This window comes from Accipiter gentilis, chromosome 34, assembly GCF_929443795.1.
Source record: "Accipiter gentilis chromosome 34, bAccGen1.1, whole genome shotgun sequence".
NCBI classification, from domain to species: domain Eukaryota; kingdom Metazoa; phylum Chordata; class Aves; order Accipitriformes; family Accipitridae; genus Astur; species Astur gentilis.
The window spans coordinates 6,007,931-6,024,369 of record NC_064913.1 but is presented as its reverse complement, the minus strand read 5'-3'; the positions used below and the strand labels follow the sequence as shown (position 1 = coordinate 6,024,369).

General features: G+C 41.4%; 1 protein-coding gene across 1 annotated transcript in view; it reads right to left on the bottom strand.

The window, feature by feature from the left end:
• NAV3 (neuron navigator 3) overlaps positions 1 to 16,439 on the bottom strand; it is a 417,043-nt gene that overhangs the window by 180,066 nt on the left and 220,538 nt on the right. The window contains exons 2-3 of the mRNA XM_049792275.1: positions 11,376 to 11,493; positions 10,612 to 10,664 (exon numbers count right to left, since the gene is read on the bottom strand). Of these exons, the coding sequence (XP_049648232.1) occupies positions 10,612 to 10,664; positions 11,376 to 11,493 (171 nt within the window). The remainder of the gene's footprint in view (positions 1 to 10,611; positions 10,665 to 11,375; positions 11,494 to 16,439) is intronic.

Below are 16,439 nucleotides of genomic sequence, written 5' to 3'. Positions count from 1 at the left end.
TCAGCTAAACATCACGCACTTTCTTCTCTATTTTTAAATCCAGTAAACATTCTAGACATTCCTAGTATTTATAACATACTCTCCCTATAGAAGATGATAAAAATACACCATCATGAAGCACACACATTTACTGTAATCCTGCCGCTGCTATGCGGGAAAAAATGTATTAATGACTATAACCAACAGGTGCTTTCTAAAATACATGTCACAGTCAATTTGTGTGTATGTATTTTAACTGCACGTTTCCATGTTTGTGTTAAAACTTTTCAGTGCATTTCTATTAATGGAGGCTTCAAGGCCACTTATTCATCACCTCTTTGTCTAAGCATCTGTATCACAAATATATATTTGACCAATTCCAAAACTTCAAGGAATGTTCACATGACATTTTTGAGGAAAAAGAAAATCAAACAGAAAATTGAAGAGTGTAGAAAGCTAACTACAGATGGGGGAAAATGGGGAGACTGTCAACTGCATCTCTTCAAACAATAAATACTTCAAAGCGTATGTCACCCACTAGTCTTCAAGCATACTTCAGTTTTTCATCTCTGCACATCCTCCCAATACAGTTTAACATGAGTTTCTGATCAAATGACATTCCTGACAAACACGGTTGAGAGATGGGGAGAAAAGATGGGTGAGATGGGCACGCCTCAGTGGTATGGAGATACTGGCATATTCCAGATATAGATTAAAAGGAGGGGGGTTTCAGGGAATTGCTGGGGTGGTAGGGAAAAGTGTGAAGGAAAACAGTTGATTTTAAGGAGCAAAAAGATCTTTTTGTGTTCAGCAGTCTTGGTCTACAGAGGCAAAATGCGCATAACCCTAAGCCCAGCCCTAACCAAGCAACCCTAACCAAGCAAACCCAACCCTAACCTAACGTCTCAATAGATTTCATGGAGACTGATATCATCACAGTATAAGTACTTCTTATGACATGAGTATTTCATTAACATCTAGATGAGTTATTCTCATGTGATTCCACAAATTAATAGGACAAGGAATTTGTAAGCCTAAACAAAAAGGCCAATAACTGCATACGATTTGTATTTAATGAATAATATACTTCTTCCAGCCTAGTCAAATAATACCCAGGATGTGTTCCTGTGGCATTTTCTTTTATGACTTCAGACAGTCAAATGCGAGTGACTCAGGGGAATGTGCATCTCACTGCCTGATGCGAGTGAGTAACTCTGAGCTGTTCTGTGAAGAGGGATTGTCATGAATCCTGTGGTCCTTTTAATGTTCTCAGATCTTCTCTGGATGTAAAGAGAACTGCTTGTTTCAGGGCCGAATAAAGAGGTCTAACAAAAAGCCAAGCCAGAATCAAATCATATCGAAAAAGTGATGATCTGGCTGCCTTCTCCTGCCCTTCCTTTCCAAGCCTGTAACATCTTTAGACAGGATGGATGAAGTTTCCCATCCTTTTATGCTCGACTAGATCTAACACTTGCAGCAGCTCTCCCATCGTTTCCTTAGCTTCCTCTCTCCCTCGCAATAAAAACATATTTGGTCTCCCACAACAAGGCAACTGTTACTCTGCTTGTCTGTCCAGCTCTCACCCCATCTAATTTTTCTCTTCCATTTCTAGAGTTTTTAGAAATTTTAGAGTTTGTTCACAAAAGCAGTCAGAATTCCTCCTCTGCCAGTTTCATGCTAAACCAATTTGCCTCTCATCTTACTCAAACTGGCTATGTTAATAACCTTAATAATCTCTTTTCAGCAAAACTTGGAACCAGAATTCCAACATCTTCATCCTTGTATGTCAATCATCTTTAACATTAACATCTTTAACTTTACCCTTACAGAAATTCTGTCCTCTTTCCTTCCTTTATTCCCTCCGTTCATTTTATCACAATTACTCCCATAATGTATCCTTAGATGGTCCAACATTATTGCCCTTATTTTTTTTTCTTTTGGGGTGGCACACACCTCTATTTTTGATACTCTCATTTTCATTTTTACACTAGTCTTTATGTCAAGTTAATTTCATCTGCAAACAAAAAATAAACTTCAATTTCTATACTGAGGAGACATTACTTCCTGTAACTATTCTTCAATCTGCATTACCTATTTGTATATTTACACTGTAGATATACCTACATGCCTTGCTGTTAGCCAGAGAATTTTTTAATTGTCTGGCATTCAGGATTATGCAGAAAAGCCATGGGCCCCCTATAAGGCATACACAAGTTTATAAAAAGGGTTTATTGGTGTCTAAAACAAAGAGGAAGAGTCCAGTCCTGAAGGTCAGCTTCTAAAATTTTGTCCTGCACTTATCATTTATGATTCAAGAGTTTGAAAGGGTTTATTTCACTCTCCAAAGTGTCCAGTGCCCTGAGCAAATTAACCGCAGTCAGGTATAACCTGATGCTCACTATGCTGGTTCAACAGTGGCCACTTCCTCGCACGTGGAAGATCTCGTACACATTCCTGCTGTCAACCCTATTTTTTTTAGGTGGTGATATGAGTACGTGCGTAGAAGGCTTGATGATAATTTCTCACTACTTTGAGCTCCAGGACATGACATATGAATTGTGTGCCACAGGATTTCTCTGACTGCAGGAATAAGCTTCAGGGCTATATAAACCTGGAACAGAGCTAAATGAAAACACATCTTAGTAGTTACATTCCTATCATCAGCCAAGGAAATATGGGACACCTCAATGAGACAGTCAGCTTGAACACTCAGTGGATGCCAAAAGAATCGTAAATGCTCTGAAGCCATCTTGTACGTCCTACGCTGTACAGTGTACTGCAAGTGGCTGGCTGTGTCAAGCGTGTCCCAGAAAGTCTTCCCTGGAACAGCTGAAGACAGTCACTGGGGAAGGGTGTGGGAATGGGGTTCGTTCTCAAAGGGAAGATCACACTCTGAACCTACCTAGGAAATGAGAGGACTTGTCCAAGGAAACACCTTCAGAAGGATAGCTAAGACATGCTCCTTGCTATGACAGTCTTGGGCACTTTCCTGGGAATCCCAGTAAGGGTACAAGTTGAATGTAAATCACCTACCTAGTGAGGAATCTCAGAAAGCATAGCTAGTTCTGTAAAAAATCGTATGGGTCTACTTGAAACTACCATCAGAAAATGGGAAATCTGCATATCTATCATGTTGAGAAGCATCATTTCCTGCACAGATAAGCATCTACTTAGACCCTTTCATAATGGAGCTGTATCAGCCTTGCCTGCCTCACTCCAGAGCTGCCACTGTTGCAAGGTAGGACTGAACAGACTGGGAGAAGAAGTATTTGTCATCGGTGTGGCTCCAATGGGTATTTTACACATAGTCCTGAAAAAAAAGAATTGCGTGAGGCTTTACTCTGCCAAACCACAAGAGCTGGATTCAAAAATGCTGAATTAACTGGTAAGTAAATTCTTGAGGAGGAGGGACACCAAAGAACATATAAGCTGTGCATTACCATGACAAATTCTTCCCAGGGAATGGGAAGCATGATACTTCTGCCACCACTTACAGTGTCCAAGGCAGAACTGCAGTTGTTGGGAGCTGGGTAACATGCAGGAGCAAAATGTCCTCATAAAAAGTGCCTTCTGGCTAACACCCTGGCTTGAGGCCACACAAAGGTATGGATAATATGGGCAGTTATCAAGAGCAACTCGGAGTCCTTTGATCTATTTTATTGTCCAAATTCTGCTTTCAACAATGGGAACAGAAATCCAAGTGTGGACTTTTAATTAAGGCAGATCAGGGTCTGCTCCAAGAGGTACCAGGTCTCCAAGATGAGAGGGTCTTTTACTTCACCCAAGGAAGCCCATGAGAGAAAGTTCCCATTGTAACACAGACATGACTGCTCATTGCCAGTGCGACTCGGTCCTTCATAACACACCTGGCAGAGAGGGAGACTTGCAGAGCAGAGAGGAATTTTAAAATGATACTGGAAATTCCCATGCTAAGTGTACACATGAAGGCAAAAGATAAGGCATTCGATCTGTATTGCCAGGAAGTTGACAGGATAGAGAAGAAACCATGCTTACCAGCCTTCTCATGGCTGTACACGTCCTGTGTACAAAAGGTAAAGGCCCCTCTGTGCTGATTTTGGTGTTGTACATTGAAAACTTCTCTGGCAAATAAAAATAAGTATGTATACTCCTGATGTGGGCATGCCAAATAGGCAATGATCTGGATTACAGTAATCTAGAATGCAGTTATAATGTCACTGGAAGGAGAATCTTCTCTCTTTCTTTGTTCCAGATCTGAATATACTCTTAGAAATTAAAATTATCTTTCTAACTAGTTGCGAATTCAAGCAAAACTCTTAATCTTCCTCTGATCCTTTCCACACAGTCCTTTACCTAACACCCGGGCATATTCTTCAAGTCTGCTCTCCCCCAAACACCCACACACAAGCTATGACTATGTCTTGCAGATTCTTTCTATGTAAGGCAGCTAAAATATGAGCTTTTCTATCTATAAACACAGGAAACCTCACTCAGGAGCTCAAATTTTAATTACTACCATTTTTTTTCTCTAGCTTTACTGAGATCACTTCCCTAGATATCATGCTGTGAACCTGTCATCCTTTTCTAAAAGTACTTTTATTTTTTCCCTCTTAAGGCTACTCCGTTATCAAATCCTAGATACCCCTTACCTACCACAGAGGACAGGGAAATGAGTTTTTGACTCCGTCCTGCCCATATTGTGAGAAGTCATTCCTTCTGACCACATTTTTAATAGACTTGTACCAACTGAGGCTGTTTTCTCAGGCCTCTTATGCAACCTGCATCTTCCCCAAAACAGAGTGATCTATGGTTCAGGCTATTCACTTAATTTATGAAAACTACATATGTAAGCATACACCGTGGAAAAAGAGCAATGAGACTACTGTCTTGTATTCCATTCACTTAAACACACTAAATCTGCACAGCTGACAAAACTAGAGTCTCTTATTGCCTTGTATTTTCACAAAACTCTCATAGCAGCCAGTCAGGAAATCTGCGAAGATCCACTGGTAGCCATGGGGTGACAATGTGAATTTAAACAAAAGGGGGTTGTGCAGGTGTCACTGTGGGAAGAGACTGGCCTGCACCTGAAAGGAGCTGGGATTAGTCTTCAAAACTCAGGCTGAATTTCCAGTTGTAAGGGACTATATTTCTACACTTAGCCGAATTTCTGTATTTATTTCAACACGTCACACTTGTGTAAAGGCTCACCTGGAGCTGTTCCAAAGCACAGAAAGTATATCTTGAATCCATAAAGCCAATCTCACCAACAACTGCACCAGCAAGGCCAGAATATTCTTACATATTTTCATGTGCAAACAGAGAGAGGTCACACATGGGCCCACTTGACGGTGAATGTAGGGATGATATTTTCAGGCTTCCCAGTCCTCAAGGAGCTCCATGTAACCATACCCCACACATTTTCATCTGGAATTCTATGGGCCTTAGTAGAACCTACAACACTTACTTTATACAAAACTATTCTGTTTTTTGCAAAGAATTAGACACAGAATTTAGACACAGAATGCTAATGCTGATGTTCTCGTCCTTGGCTATTGACATTCCTGGATACCGAGGGATGTCGCTCAACAGTGTCTGCCCAGCAACATCCCTGTCAGAGGACATCTGAAGGCAGGTGTCTATACTGAAGGGAAGTATACATACTGTAGGGCAGGTATACCCTGGGGCACACTTAGTAGTTTCGGGTTCCACCTATTCATCCTGTCCCCAGGCTGACTCCCTGCTAAGGAGAGATTTTCATGCACCTCTTCCCCTTGCAACCTTGACTTCCTTCCTCCGGAGAAAAGCTCAAGCATGCGAGCAAAGAAGGAGCCACTGGGGGCTTTTGTGGGACTACAGGAACGCTACGCAATAAATTACAAAGCAATGTCTACCAGTATAGCCATAGTCACTTTGTCCTACTTCAGCTTCAGGCTTCACACACTTCTTTAACTATGTCACAGAAAGTCCTCTCTATCACAAAAATGTTCCCTGGTGTGTGATCCCTCCCAGAGTCATTCCCTTACACCACCTTCTTCTTGCTAAAGTACATCATTTTTCTTCAGTCTCATAGAATAAAGCAAAATCCCTGGCATTCTTGTGGCTCTTTTCTGAAACATTTTTAATTTATTAACATCTTTTTTAAAGGCGTTATTAATGAAATCAAGTACAATGTTGTAGAAATGATCTTATTAGTACTGCACATAGTCACACTGATTGCCACTTTTTACAGATACACTGCTACTCACCCAAAGACGGTGTCAGCTCTGCTAACTGCAACTTTTTACTGCATGTTTATATCCATTTGGCAATGTGCTACAGCTCCAACACCTTTTCCAACTCCCTGATTTCCAGGATGTGGTAGGCAGGACCTGTATTTTTATTGAACTCAACTCCCTCTGTTGGACTGCAGCATGTCTGTATCCTAAACCATAAAATGTACCTTTGAAGCATACCTTTGGTTATATAAACTGGTAGAAAACTGTGCCAAAGATAAGACTGACAAAATGAAAAATAGTCTTCATTAAATGTATGCAACTACATTAGAAGTCTTTTCAATAAGAAGGGTCTCTCCAGCCCTTCGATAACTATGAGAAAACCCCTGCTACTAACTTCAGGTAAGAATGCTTTTGTACAGAGATGCGTACTGGCATAGGCAGTTCTCATGGGAAGTAGCAAGAGTAATTCTAAGGAAGAAAAAACAGCTCATAAGACAACATCAATCTCTGAAGGAAAAATCAACTTGAAAAGCAATATACTAAAAATTTTTGGCAACTTTGAATTTATTTTACTATTTATGCAGCTGAAAGCACCATAGACTGCATGAGGAAAGAATAGAAACATTAGTTTTGTAAAAGTCTCTAGGGACAATACTGCAAATGTCACCATAAAAAGATTTTCAGCTGAACACTTTTTGATTCTCTTGCATTTTCTCTGACAAGCCCAGGATGGATTAAATTTGATACTCTGTATGCTTACTGTATGTTTGATATGATCTGTTTAGAAAGAAAACACTGGAGATCTTCCAGTGCATTTTTATTATATTCAGAAAGAAAAAAGAATTTGAATTCTTTCTCTTTGGACCATTAGAGAAAAGCTTCATAACATATTTCCTACCCAGGGCACTACCTGCTTTTTTCTAACAATTGGGGAACTTACCACAGAAATTAAAGAAATAAATGGCTTATAAAGAAGCAGAAAGGAATTAGCTTTTGGTTCTATCAAAAGGCAAACCTTGAAAGACTATTATCTTCTAAATAAAGATGATTTGAGGTTTCCTTAATTGATAGACTTACGAAATAATTCATACAAGGAAAAGATAGAAATGAATGTGGTATTATTTTACATTGAAGGGATTGAAAGAGATGATGAAAAAAAAGCTGAAGTGCCATATTCCTCCTTGAATGCATACCCATAAAGAAAAAAATAGCCAAGACAAGCAGAAGACTCTATATGACGCTGTAGACAGACAGGGTATGTTATAATACACAGTTTAAAATCCTTATTATCTTTATTAAAACCATTCATAAGAAATACCAGAATCTTTCTACCACAGTAGATTTACCCAGCAAAGAAGCAAATTCTTGCCAATTCTCTCGCAAGTTTCATTTATTTAAAGTTTCTGAGATTTGAATATGAAATAATTTATTCCCCAGTACATCTCAGGTTCTCAAATTCAGTGTGCGACATCAAATGTACGAGCATAATGACAGCCACGAGGATCTTGGTAAAGCTAACTATGCAGAAACTGGCTGCTGCTGGGATTCACACGTTTTAATTTTTGTGAACTTGGACCTGTGGAGCCAGTTCAACTTGTCTGCAAGTACTTTATATATCACTGCCAAGATGAGCAGAGAGTGCAACACATTGCAATAGACCTAACTAAAAGAAAACTAAAAAAGCAGCATTTTATACATATTTAAAATAAACATTAAAAGATGTTTACAAACTAAGGTAACAGCTGAACTGAGATGCCTTAAAAATCACTTGAAAGATGAAGCCATTGGCCAAAGGAAAACCAAATGGTGAGTGGAACAGAACTTGCGAATATTGGTCGTGATGAATTACGATTTGATATCAATGTCATCTACAGGCTATATCAAGTGTTTCCAGCAGCAAACAATCCATGTCAGTGCTCTCTAGCTTCTTTTAAGCTAATAAAATGTCTTAGACGTCACCTCCTGGGAAGGGTATCAAATGGCAGATGAATACAGAAAACATTTCTCCCTAATTGCAAGTTATGAGAGCAAGGATCATGAAAACATATGTGAAAGAAAAGGGTGGTGGGATTCTTGAGGTTTAATAACTAAAAATGTTAAAATGAAAGTGGTGAATGTATGGCTAACAAACATGCTATAGGAATACCATGACTGTTGCCGGTTTGATGGCTGATGTTCTGACAAATCCTGACAGGACATATTGCTACATACTGGCATATGTCAAACATGGAAACCAGCTTTGACCATCGTTACATTTTCTTTCTGCACATTACAAACACCCAAGAGCCCACTGCTACAAGAAGAAGAGAATTGGCCTATCGTTAACTCACCGGGCTAACAACACTGAGCACTGCCACGGGAAATTACCTGAAAATGCCATAAGATGGTGCCTTCAGCTAGGCTAGGTCAGTGCACAAGCCACAGCAAACAAATGAGGAGCAGACTTAAACCTGGGGTCTCTGAGATGCTCCAAGAGGAAAGCTGACAAGTTTGAACTACTTTAACTTCAGTACATTTTACATTTCCTAGCTCTGTCGAAGAAATCAGCAGTATAAAATCAGTATGTCAAAAGGCAGGAAAATAATTTGATCGGACTGTAGAGACAAAACAATGCAGTAAAGAGACCAAATCAAAGAAGGATGAAAAAATATATCTAATTCTGTCAAGTTAGAGTGGCTAAACGTGATGCCTTAGCAGTGTGCAAACACCGATGTATGACTACGTGCAGGAGCATTTGAAGTGCCTGGTTTGAGACCCAGAGCACCTGAGCCATCGTCTTTGGCCTGGCTGAGCTGAGAGATGGGCTCAAAGGAGGAGGAAGACGGACACAAAGAGATTCCCACAGGTACTGCTGCGGCACGGGCATGCATTGACCATGCTTCCCCCATAATTGCAGCAGGGCTAGAAGTGAACTCTAGAATCTCTATGCTGCGTAAAGATTTACCTATCAACAGGGAACGTACCCAAACGTTGTCACTTTGGAGATGCAAACGTTGCTAGTGTGAATAGTTCTCTCTGCAGCTCGGTTTTCTCTCATGGAAATGAAGCTTGATAGACATCAGAGTGGTGGGTCCCTGAGCAATCCTAGATGGTCACTAACCAGTTACATAACCTCAGGAAATCATATCACTTTTCTGTGCTTTTGTCTCTTCTTGTTTGTCTTGTCTGCCTGGAATGGCAAGTTTTAATGTGATTAAAGTAGAGAGTGATTATCTCTCGATCTGTGTGTGTAATATTAGAGTTCCACGCTGGAGTTCCCAACGTTCTCAGCTGGGGCCACTAGGTGCTGCTGTAATATGAGTAATTAAAATAATAACTATTATTAAGGAAATTGCATATATTCTTACTACAGGCTATTTCAAAAAGCCTGAAAGCCAGAGAAAAAACTCATTCTAAACCTGCACATTTTTTGAAAAGTAAGAACCGAAAGACCCTATTATTCACTTCACTGTTGCTCAAAATTTTTGATTTTACCTTTTGCAGCTTTGCACAAAAAAGCTGCAAACACCTTCCCCCTTTAAAAAAATACACTGAACAAATGCAATTTTTTCCTACTCCGTTTCCATTTTTAAGCCCAGCTTCAGCAGCTTGTTATTATGCAAGCTCATCCAAATCATTATACTCCAAAATCCTTGCCAGCTACACAGTCGTGCACCTTATTCACGTACTATTTGGATGAGAACAGAAAGGCAAAGTCCTCAGCAGGGGGGAGCATGACTGGAACTGCAAGTGATTCAGTAAATGCATGGTGATGTTACTGAGGCTCAGATTTTGTACCTGTCCATTCCAGAGCCTTCTAAGGAAGCTTTATCTTATTAAATGTAGATGACTAGCCATAAACACAGTACAAGATTAATAAGACTCCGAATGAATCACAGTCACAAAATGCTTCTTGCCTGAGAGTATGAAAATGTCTTTAAGCAGCTGCCAACTCTAGCTCAGAGAGCTATATGACTAAAGTGCTATTTCTGAAAGTCTTGGAGTCAGTGCATCTAACTGGACTTTACAGTGGACAATCCAAAAGGCTATTTATATTCAAAAATAATTTGGCAAGTCTTGTTCATCAAACCAGTTTTCCAGACACAAAGACTCCACTTAAAAATTTGTTCTTGGATTTGCTGCCCTTAAAAATGAAGTTAAATGAAATTATCTGGATCATCAGAAGAACAGGTCTGCTAAGGCAGTTCTGGATTAATTGGAAGTGATGGAGTTTTGCTGCTGGGTTACCTCAAGACCCAAAGTTAGCGAGCACAGAAATGAAGTGACAAACACTAAGCACATGTGGAAAAAAAAGTACCGGGAACACTATATGAGAATTAGGACTTTATGGTAAATGTGGGACAGAATATTCACAGTTTAAATAAATCATTACTAAAAAGCATCTTAGGAAAGCGCAGAGGTGCCAACACAGACTAAAAATATATTTTATTCTTACCATTTGAGACTGGCTCCGGGGACAGCCATTGATATCTTCAACCTTTTCATTTGCTAAACAAAAACAGTGAGGAGAAAAGCAGAAGTAAACAATGAGATAAAACTTTCCTTTCCACCCCCTGGCCAAAAAGAAACCACCCCAAAAACAAACCTAAAAAACAAAGCAAAAAAAAACCAAACAAAAAAACAAACAAGAAGAGCAGAAAAGACACAGCAATAAAGTGCACAGGGTTTTGTTGACACAGAGCTCCTTTCTAAGTAAAGCTCAGTCGTACAGTAACAACACTCTTGTTAGCAGCAGTTGCTTCCACATGCCAAATCATGCAAAGGGGGAAGTGCGAAGGAGGTCGCTGCTAATTCTTCAGCCCCTGCAAAATAACTGCTGACATGAAATCTTCCACAATTGTCTTTGCAGGGTCAGGATACAGTTTCAAGGCATCCCAGAAAGTATGAGCCACTCCAACTAACAAAATGCACACATGGGAGACATATGGTTTAATGGAGCATTCATTTCTGACAATTCAAAGTGTGTAAGATACAGTTCTGGCCATTTAAAGTATGGTTAAACAGCCACTTCCAAACATGCTCACATAAACATATTTTTTAATTAAGACAAGGATGAACCACACAAATATCAGAGACATATGGACCCAGTCAAACTGTATTATTCAGGGTTCATCTTATTGTTAAATACATTCAACTTGAATTATATATTCCCCCATGCAAGGAGTCAGCTCGCAGTGCTGCTCTCAGCCCTGGTCTTACCGATGATCTGGATGATTTCTGCTAGCAGAACTCCATCTGCAATGTCCTGTTGCAAATCCTTGATCAACCGCTTGTGGCCAGATTTTGCTAGGTAGTGGTTAGCCCAGTCAGTGTAAATCTGCAGAGCAGAGAGGGAGGGCAAGGGGGAGAGGGGGAAGAGAGAAAAGAAGACAATAAAAATTCTTAAAACAAATGTTGGCTTGCACCAGAACTATTCTGGATCACATTCCCATTTAAGAAGTCAGCACCAAAGGAAACAATTTTAACGTTGTGTTTTTTGCCTTTTTTTTTTTTTTTTTTAAACAGCCATGTCCCTCCCCCTGCCATTCTCTGGTTTATTTTAACTTCAAATGATTCAGGCTGTTTCATGAGGGTTCAAACTTGCTGTGACCAAGCAAAATTCCCCTTATGACTGTAAAGGAAACTCCTGTCGTAAATCAGTCACATCTACCGCAATTCCACCTCCCACCGTGTTTCTACCTCTACGCACGCCCCACCACCAACTTTCACGCTCCGGGGCTGCCTAAGAGAAAGTGATAGCAGAGACGCGCGCCTGTGTTTTGGGAAGAGTTCATCGGGTTGTCGCTGGTGATCCGGCGCCTGGCGATGTCTCTGTGACACTTTCGGCAGTAATCACCGTGTCCCGCCGTGCGGGGACAGGTCGTTCGTCCCCTCGCCTACGGTTCAGCGTGCTGTAATGTGCACAGAGGAGACTGAGAGCGCCAGATGTACAGTAGTCTCATCGCTGGAATTAGAGTATATATTCTGGAAATATGCTGCGTCCTTTCTCCGCCAAAAGAGGAGGGGGGGAAGGGTGAGACTGAGCAGCACCAAATATTTAGCAACAGGCAGCGCAATAAATGGCACTTATTAACAAAAGGTTGAAAAGGACCAGCTGAACTACATCCTCCAAATTAAGGGGGGGGGGGGGGGGGGGGAGTGAAGAAAGGTTGAAGGCATGTCATAAGGCGTATATGTACACAGAGAGAGCATTTGGTAACACATGCAGCAGCCCCACGAGGGGAACCAGGTCCACTTAGGGCGAGGTGAGAGGAGCAGACCCCTTCCCCTACGTAGGGACGGAAGGAATTGTGCAGCCCAAGAGGTGCTCCCACCATCCAGGGTGTCCCAGCACCCAACTGCAGAGGCAGCTCGGACTAGCGGAGCGTGACACGGGGGCGTCACACAGCTGGAGGGCAGCAGTGGCCCTCGGCAGCCAGCGCTGGCTCCCTTTTGCGGGGTGTCCATAGACTCTCTCCTCACCCCAGAAAAAAGGACTTGTACAGAACCTCCCGCTATCGTGGGATGTTACCACTGATGGAAAGCACACCTGTACAACAGCATTACTGTGTAAGCATATCTAATATCCAAGGTTCTTTCTCTGCTGAGGATATTGTTTGAAAATGTTGAAACTGCACCTCTTCCATAAAAACAATATGAGCTCACTTTATAAACATCCTTTTATTTAACCTCACAGACCCTTGGGAGGAAGGGGTCAGAATCCCACTTTGTGAACAGAAAAACAGAGGCCAGAGCCATTAACTACTTGCTTAGTTCACCAAGGAAATCTGTGGCAGAGCCAGGGAGGGGAAACGGATGCAATTCCCAGTCCAGAGTCTTACCCAGAGAACCAACATCCACTTCCCACCCAGGGAAAGTATCACTGCTCAGGCCACCTTCACATCCTAAGGACTCCTTCGCTATCCGAGTACCTTTGCCACAGATTTTCTCCCTCTTCTAAGGGAGACAGAGAATTGTAACTTGTGTGGTCTGCCCTATTTCCTCCCATATTCCTGCAGGTGGATCACCAGCTGGTTTGCCATAGCTTTCTTGACAGCTTTAGAACTTTAAATAACTCCACGGAATTAACCTGTGGAAGCGGATTCAGCTTTCCCACAGCCAAAGGATGCTGCTGTTAGATGGGGCTCTAAATTTCCCTGCGGCAGCCAGAAGTCTGCTTCAGTCACCTGTGTTTTCACCGACTGATATTCTTTTTTTGCTATTACAGATGAGTGACGTGAAAGGCTCCATTAAAATGTTTTTTAAAGCCAGCTGTAGCTAAGAAAGTGTTTCTTCAACTGTATAACCATATATAATGAATGCTAATGTGGAGACTCTAAAGGTTGTATAAACACATATTTAGAACAATATGAAATCATGATGATAAAAGATGCATACCACACCTATAGCATCATGTATTCCCTACTACTAGTATTTCAACTTCAGTCATTCTTCTGAAGCAATGTCTCAGAAATATTCTCTGAGCTATTACTATAAGCAGAACTATTTTCTGTATTCCACTGAAACTGATCCACTGGAACATACAGAATTTAATACCCACTAATATTATTTTAGGTTAGTTTCACATTACAAATAAAAATACTTTACCAAGCATTTCCTTTCTCGTTCGTCACACCCACACATAATCTGGTGCACCAATCCTAATTTTGACTACAATTTGAACTATCCTCTCACTAAGCAGCCAGGGATATTTCATTCTAGCAGCTGCTTTGCAAGTATCTAGTATTCAAAGAATGGACTTCACACACCCATCCACCCCCTTCAAAATTTTCTTTTCTTATTAATTTAAAAGTGACAACCGTAAAGAATGTAAACAGTGCTTTGTAAACAAAGGTGGATAATCCACATCATACCCAAACTTTACTAATGGTCAGTATTTTGATAATAATGGCAGAAAAAAAATACTGGGAGGAGGCAGTTGTAAAAGAGGTTTTTTCACTTCAGCAGTATTCTAAAAAAATAATCAAAAAAGCCGAAGAGTTGTTGATGGAGACAATATAACGAACCAACACCCCGTTGGCAGTCGAAAGTCACGTTTAATTTCCACTTTTTCTGTCGGGATCACCACTTGCTTCTGGTTCCCCCCTTCCCCATAGTTAGCCCTTCTCATTCATCTCATTCTTCCGGGGACCCAACTGCTCAGGAGTCAGTTTTAAAAAATGAAAAGCATGTAGACAGGCACGTGAAATTATAAGAATGTACACATGCCAGTATATTCTTTTTACATGAAATTCTCTGATGCGAATATCATGAGAAATAGAGAATCCCCCTCCACAGTTTTTAAGTATCAATGTGACTATGCACCTTTTAGAAATCTCATCTTAAACTCCTCAGGGAAACATAAAGCGCCAGTGTGCATCATCGCTGACAGTACTCAGTTTGCAAAGGACAGAAAAGTCACCCAGAACAGAAGATAAAAACCCAGTAACTTAATGCAACAGGCTGCTTTCTAAGGATGCTCCTCCTCCCTTGGGTGCTGAGCGCCTCTAAGGAGGAGCTGTGCGTGCTCCCCCTCTTTTCAGACCTAGCAATAGATCGCTGCGTCTCGCCTTAATCGCGCAGTCAAAATCCTCCGATCTTAGCTTTTTCACTGATGAGGCTGTTTCAGAGAGGAACCCAGACATGAGGGTTAGTGGTTGCAAAACTTCCTCCCCGCTGCAGTCACCCTGCCTCGCAGCTCCGCGCTGGGCCGGGCTGCCGACTTACTCATTTCCTCCCCAAATTTCCTCTCCTACCACCCTGCTTTACAGGCACGTCCGACCGGGGAGTATTCCACTTCAACGCCAGGCTCCGACGGCGGACAACGTACGGGAGAGCCGCTCTTATCTGCGACGTGGAGGACCGGTCTCGGCGAGACGATAACGGAACAGACCCAATCCTGTGTTTGTGTGGTCCGAGCCCCGTCCCGGCGCCTGGCGATTTAATTGCTCGCAAGATGAAACAGGATTTGGCCGGGCAATCCGAGCTCGGGCACAGCCTGCTCATGTTAACGACGGTTTCCCCTAGCATTCCTCAACCGCTCGTCATGCTAACCTTCAGGAGAGTAGAGGAAATAAACTCTGATACCCAAATATAGTTAGGAACTTCACCTCGATACTTCACACGTAGCTGTGAGGGGCACTGCAGAGCTGCTTGGCAGGATCCGTGAGGAAACAGTACACCTCGTAACGCCGTAGTTTAACGAAGTGAAAAAGAGAGAGGATCTCACAGGTTACTGCCTTTCTTAGAAAATGCTTTAATCATAAACCGTGTGATTATACATCAGGCAGTGCTATAATGCATCCTCTTTAAAATTAATACCGAAGTGTTACCACCCACAATCAGTGTCAAGTGGGAAATGTCAGATGGATTTCGGAAGTACTGTCAGCCTAATGCAATAATAATGCATGACACTTCGTTAGCGTCTTCCACAAAATCATCTCAACATGCTTTCCAGGCACAAATGAGATCACTCCCGTTTACTTATTATTTCTGTAGATGTAGGGAAACTGAGGTATAAAGGCTTTCTCAGCGGATTTTTTTTAATTTCTTTTTTTTTTTTTTAATGTGGCTCACTCAAGAGCACACAGGGCTGGGAATACAACCCAGATATTCTGAGTTGCAATCATTTCTTCTATATGCTTTTTTATCAGGCAGTTTTATAAATAGGCTTGGTGGGAAAATGCATATTCCAAGAATCAGGATCCTTCTGCATAGCTTTGTTTGTTTGCTGCAGAATATTGAGTTTCAGATCTGAAAATGGCCTCTTGTTGCTATCGAGAAGACCGCTTTCCATACTTAGAGTATGCCTCTGTCACTCCCTTATGTGCCAATGCTGCTGCTTAGGAAGAACAACAGTTGCTGCCAACTGAGTTATGCCAAGACCTCATGACAGATTTCCATGCCATTTAGGAGATAGGTTATATTTGAAAAATACATAAACATTTGTGCACTATATGAAAAAGTTTCCTTCCTAGATATGTGAGAATAAACAGAGAGTATCCAGTTCTCATCACTTGTCCTTGAAAATACTCTCTAGGAGACAACTGCCTCCTCATTCATTAGCACGAAAGAATTGAAATGCTGGCCCCCAGTGCCCACTCTCAGGCTCTCTTCTGTGCATGATACCACCCTAATACCTTCGGGGGTGGGAAGGCTTTTTAAGAACTCCATTTCTTTTTAAGAACTCCATTCCTCGAAAGAAATCTTTAGGCAACCGCAAGCTTCCCACAGCTTTTTCTTTCCTCCTTATCTTGTGGCTAACAAGAGTTAGGGAAATGGAAG